The 5,647-nt window shown below is 37.2% G+C and overlaps 1 protein-coding gene across 2 annotated transcripts in view; it reads left to right on the top strand.

Moving 5' to 3' along the window:
- col4a5 (collagen, type IV, alpha 5 (Alport syndrome)) overlaps positions 1 to 5,647 on the top strand; it is a 59,288-nt gene that overhangs the window by 40,711 nt on the left and 12,930 nt on the right. Inside the window, exons 40-42 of one of the 2 annotated variants that reach the window (XM_016516557.1) lie at positions 1,537 to 1,545; positions 3,611 to 3,744; positions 4,154 to 4,226. In XM_016516557.1, coding sequence (XP_016372043.1) covers positions 1,537 to 1,545; positions 3,611 to 3,744; positions 4,154 to 4,226 — 216 coding nt within the window. The remainder of the gene's footprint in view (positions 1 to 1,536; positions 1,546 to 3,610; positions 3,745 to 4,153; positions 4,227 to 5,647) is intronic. The other variant, XM_016516558.1, reaches the window with a different exon arrangement.

Consider the following 5,647-nt stretch of genomic DNA (forward strand, 5'->3'; position numbering starts at 1 on the left):
AAAACGCATTATTTTCACATATTTTACCTTTATTCTACACCGCTGTTTCCGTTCTCGTCAAAATGGTCTGTTGAGTTCCTGGTTCTATGAAGTCCCTCCCTCAGAAATACGCAATGGGCTCTGATTGGTTAGCGGGCTCTGTGTGTTTGTAATTTACTAACCGCCTAGTGCACGTTGTCCGGAAACGTCACGGCCCCTTACCATTATGGGTAGTTGCGTGTTCCTGGGGGCGGGGTTTATGTAAACATCGGGATTAGTGATGTCACAAACCCAGGAAGAAGCTCGTTGTAGTCCCTACCAGCCATTTTTTGTAGTCCTTAAATAGCAATTTCTTTAAAAGAAAATATCTCCCTTTGCATTGAACTCTGAGCATCGTAACTTTGCAGACGTTGTTTATGCTCTAACAGCAACATTACACACTAACTAAAGTTCAAAAAGTGAAATCATAATCAACCACCCCTTTAAACAAATTCTGAATTGGCCGACATAAACACAGTTTTGTAATCACAACAAATATAGACACAAATACTGGCTTGTTGTTTTTCTTACCCTCCAGAAACAAACAAATTGATTTATGAAAAGTGATATCATTCATGGTTTTGGTGTAGTGGCTTGTAACTCTTATGGAAACTTATACCAGAGAAGATAGTAATATTTTTCTGGTAATTGACACATCTTACACACTGTTTAGTTTAAAAAGGAACTGAATACAAAATTAATTCTTATCTACTGGCAACCCTAATATTATTAAGTCATATATCTGTTTAGGTACAAGTACCCCTGGTTGGGAATTACTTCATCAGCATATGTGAACCGGAGGGCAAACTGGCTTTGATTTTGTTGGTTTGACTGATTTGCATGGAATATTGCACAAGCAATCATGATTATGCCGTATCCATGTCACTGAGCACAAATACACTCACTCTCAGATGACAGAGCACAAGACACACTGTTTGCATTCCCTTCACTGCAAGTGATCTTCTGTTCTCATCACTCCCTTCCTTTACTGTGTGCCGGTTTGTCATGTGTTAGAGAGAAATGAAGGATGTGCATGCTTGAAGAGGTTTTGTGCAGTCTGTCTGCTTCCACTATGCAAGGTTAGCTGTTCACCCATCCATTCATCCATCATCATTCACCCTTGTGTGCCTTCACTTCCACCCGTCCCTTCTTTTCAGCAGTAAAAGCTGCAGTGTTCTCCACAGGATGCTGTCTATGTCTGTCACCAAATGAAATGAGGGGTCATTGGCACTTTTGCATGGGAAATGTGCTGATTTGTAAGAAATGAAAGCCATTGCAGGACTATCTAAAATGGGCTCCACCTTGGAAAAAAGAACAAAAACATTCATGAATTCTGCTGCACTTTATATAAAATAGATAGAAATCTTTTGAATTTGATGAAGAAGGAGACCATTTTGGCTAGTGTCTGTTGGGCTTGTTTTTACCCAGACGCAATCTGGGTATTATATGCATTTTCTGTTTTACATTACTTTTCGTGGGAATGGCTCTGCTCCACCTGATGACATTGGATCTTTGCAGGCACGGCAGGTCAGCTTCTTCATGTTATAGAGCTGATTTTTATGCTACAATGCATAACTCTATATTAGAATGGCTAACACTTTATTTTAAGGTGTCCTTGTTACACATGTTATATATACTTTCTATTATAATAACAATTATTTATGCATAATTACATGCAAGTAACCCTTAGCCAAACCCTTATCCTAACCCTAACCATATAGTAAATACATGCAGTTAATTAATATTACTCAGTACTTAAATGTATAATTACACTGTAACAAGGACACCTTAAAATAAAGTGTAACCTTTTAATTTCATCTACTTATTGATGATTTGTGATACATCTATATTATGTGACTACATATGTAGTTATACTGTGGTAGTACATATTTATATAAGTATATGCAAAATCATATAAAAAGTAGCATTACCATATTATAAGTGTGTAGTGCAAGTGTAAGTGACCATATCCTATTTGTATTTGAGTATCAGATTTTGCACATGCACAAGAATATTACTATATTGAAATTTGCTTATGATTATGAATGTCTCATGTAAATGTCTCAACCCAACTGCAACAACTTAATTAAGCCAGAAGCCCAAGAGCAAGTATTTTGAGTACTGAAGAGAATAGCAGAAAAGAATGTGCATGTCTTGATTATATGGAATATCATGACTACACTGTGTACAGCTTTATTCAGTTATGTGTGGAGCATGTGAACCTTTTTGCTAAGTTTGGCTTAACCAGAATAACGATGAGCATGTACACTACCATTCAAAAGTTTGGGGCCTATACGTCTAAGTCTCTTATCCTCTCCAGAGCTGTATATATTTGATCAAAAACACAGTAGAACAGTAATACTGTGAATTAATTATTACAATTTAAAATTTCGGACCCACTTCATATTAAGTGGGCTTAACAACTATGTACTTACATTTAAATTAATAATTTGGTACAATGCACTTATTGTGTACATACATGTTTTTACATTGTACTTATATTTAAAAAAATACCTGCATGTAATTACATCTGTAATTAATTTCTGTAATTACATTTATAATTACAGTTGACCCATCCCTTACACCTTAACCCACCCTTAAACCTACCCAGACCACCAAACCTGTCCCTAACCTTACCCGTATCCCACCTTAATAGCAGCAAAAGTGTTTTGCAATACAATATGAACACAATAAGTACATTGTACTTAATTTTTGATGTAAGTACATAGTAGTTAAGGCGACTTAATATAAAGTGGGGCCAAAATTTCTGTTTTCTATTATTATTTCAATTTCTATTTAATATATTTTAAAATGTAATTTATTCCTGTGAGTTTTCAACAGCTATTACTTCAGTGGCACAAGATCCTTCAGAAATCATTTGTTACTTTTGATCAGTTGAATGCATCCTCGCTAAATAAAAGTATTAATTTCCTTTTTGAGAAAAAAAAAATGGTTATGTAAATGCATTGTCAAATATGCTAATCTGTTTCTTCAGTAATGCCCTCTGTAAAACCATAAAATCTATATTTCTGAATTTTAAAAATTTCGAAATTTGACAAAACCTTTCTGTTCAATGCATCGAATTACTTATGTTGCTGTGCTCTGTATTTAAAACATTGACCTTTTTCTTTGCTTCTCCTCTAACTGGACTTTTGGGAACCCCTTGACCTTTGACCCCATTATAGGTCCTGCCGGTTAGACAACTTGGTTTGATACTCACCTGTGTCATGCTGTGCACTTCCATTTGTTATTAGATAATTTACCTCTGCATAAGAGGTTGAGTGGGACTGTGATTCATGTTTAATTTTTGATGTTTGACTTTCTTATCCCCATCCAATTATAGGAGTATAGTTATGAGCGTTTAGTTGATCTCTCTCTGTGTCTTCACCTTCTCCTAGAACAACCCAGAACCATTCAGCACACTACATACAACACTATACAAGATAAACATGCACACAAACCCAGACATCAATGTTTGATGTTTGATAATGTTGACAATGATTTCATGATGTAAGATGAATCCTGCTTGTTTTGATCTGATTTGGTCTGAGTAAAACAGGTAGAAACTGATTTCTTTTCTGTGAATGTGAAGGTCCTCCTGGCCCTGAGGGTCGACGTGGGCCTCCAGGTAGTGGAGGAGTAAAAGGTGAGAAGGGCATGACTGGATTCCCTGGGACACCTGGTGCAACAGGACTGAAAGGAGAATACGGTCCCGCTGGCTTTCCAGTAAGCATTATAAAAGTGTTCCAAAGAGAAGGTTTAGTTATTGTTAGCAAAGGGTTTCCTACATTTTGCATTTGTACAGTATAAACATTTTTATTGTAGGCTGCATTTGTTTAACGAGGACATTATTTAGTTTTATCAGTGGCTCTCTGGAATACTTGATTCTGATTGGTCAGTTCTAGCATACTCTGGTGTGGCTGCTAAACAATTGAACATTGAACATAATGATTGAACATTTGCAACCAATTTCCTGCACAGTTGTGATATAATGTCTTTGGTATCTCTGCTGTCTTTTTTTTCTTACATTAGAAAATTATTTCAAATAATGTAAAGAATTGTCAATTTATTTATTAATTTCCATTTATAATATTATTCAGTTGGATAATGGTGTTTGTTATTTGTTTTTGACAAGGGTGCTCCAGGAAATTCAGGACCTAGTGGCCCGAAAGGAGATCCTGGAACTCAAGGTGTTCCTGGATTCCCAGGTCGGTTATCCTTCTTTAAAAATTAAGGAGTCATTTACCAAAATATTAAAATGCCAGTAATTATTTATACACTGTAATGTTGTTCAGTCCCATTTGCTGTAATTTATTCCATGGAACACAAAAGGAGAAATTTTAATATTCTAAAAATGGCATGTGAAGCACAATGACAGATTTTTCTTTTTTTTTTATCCACTTCAATCATGACAACTCTTGGAAGATTTTAGCATGGTGATGGATATGACAATGTTAAAGGGGTCATGCGATTTCAAGTTTTCCTTTCTCTTTGGAGTGTTACAAGCTCTTGGTGCATAAAGAAGATCTGTAAAGTTGCAAAGACTAAAGTCTCAAATCCAAAGAGATATTCTTTATAAAAGTTAAGTCAACCACGCCTACCTAAAACGCCTCGTTCTAACACGCCCCCACATATCTACGTCACTATGTGGAAATATTAGCATAATGCTGCACGCAAAGAAAGAAGGTGTGGTTTCAGGAACACCAGTAGTGTTGATGCAGCCATGTCAGGGAGACGGTGTGTTTCAGTGCGAAAGCAAAAGCACTTTATTTGGCCTTCCGGAAGTAGATGCAATTAGGAATCATTGGTTAAGATTTATTTACAACAGAACAGCACAACCCAGATGTTCGAATTTGTGCAACGCATTTTATGGACGACAGTTTTTTGAACCTAGAAGAGTACAAGGCTGGCTGTGCAAAGGCTATTTGTAAAAAAAGAAAAAAAAGGGTCAATTCCGACTTTGCTATGACAATCTGGCACTTCTGAATCAGCGACTGTAAGTATGTTTTGTTATTAGTTTAAGTATTTGCTATTGACTGTTCAAATGCGGAGTTTTGCGCAGCGCAGAGTTCTGACGCGTGCTTGTGGTGTTCGGCCAATCACAATGCACTGGGTCAGCTGGCCAATCAGAGCAGACTGCGCTTGTCGGAAGGAGGGACTTTGTAGAAAACCATGCGTTTGAGAGAGGCGGGGCATAGAGGACCTACAATAATGTACAGTATTTGAAAAATAATGTGTTTTTTGAACATTAAAGCATGCCAACATATTCTGTTACACCAAATACACAAAATAATGATCTTTAAAAAAAGCATCATATGACCCCTTTAAAAAATGCTTCACCTGGAAAGATGTGTGCAAACATCTAATCGGCATCTTTTCAGGCAGTTTTGCATTCATTCTTAATAGATCATCTTAAAGATGTTTTCTATGTAATTTCACAGGATGTGGCGCTTGGGTGCCGGGCCTCCAGCAAACTCTCTCCCATGGAACGACCGATGGCTTGAGCAGAGCGCTTTGTAGCTATCAGTGCGAAGTCCGTCACTGCTGTCCAGGGATTGCAGGGGCTTAGCTTGAAAGACCTGCAGCACCGCCATCGCATACAGTGTGGATGCCGCTTCGTTCGCGGAGG

Source organism: Sinocyclocheilus rhinocerous, unplaced genomic scaffold (assembly GCF_001515625.1).
Source record: "Sinocyclocheilus rhinocerous isolate Xijiao unplaced genomic scaffold, SAMN03320098_v1.1 scaffold837, whole genome shotgun sequence".
Classification (NCBI taxonomy): Eukaryota; Metazoa; Chordata; class Actinopteri; order Cypriniformes; family Cyprinidae; genus Sinocyclocheilus; species Sinocyclocheilus rhinocerous.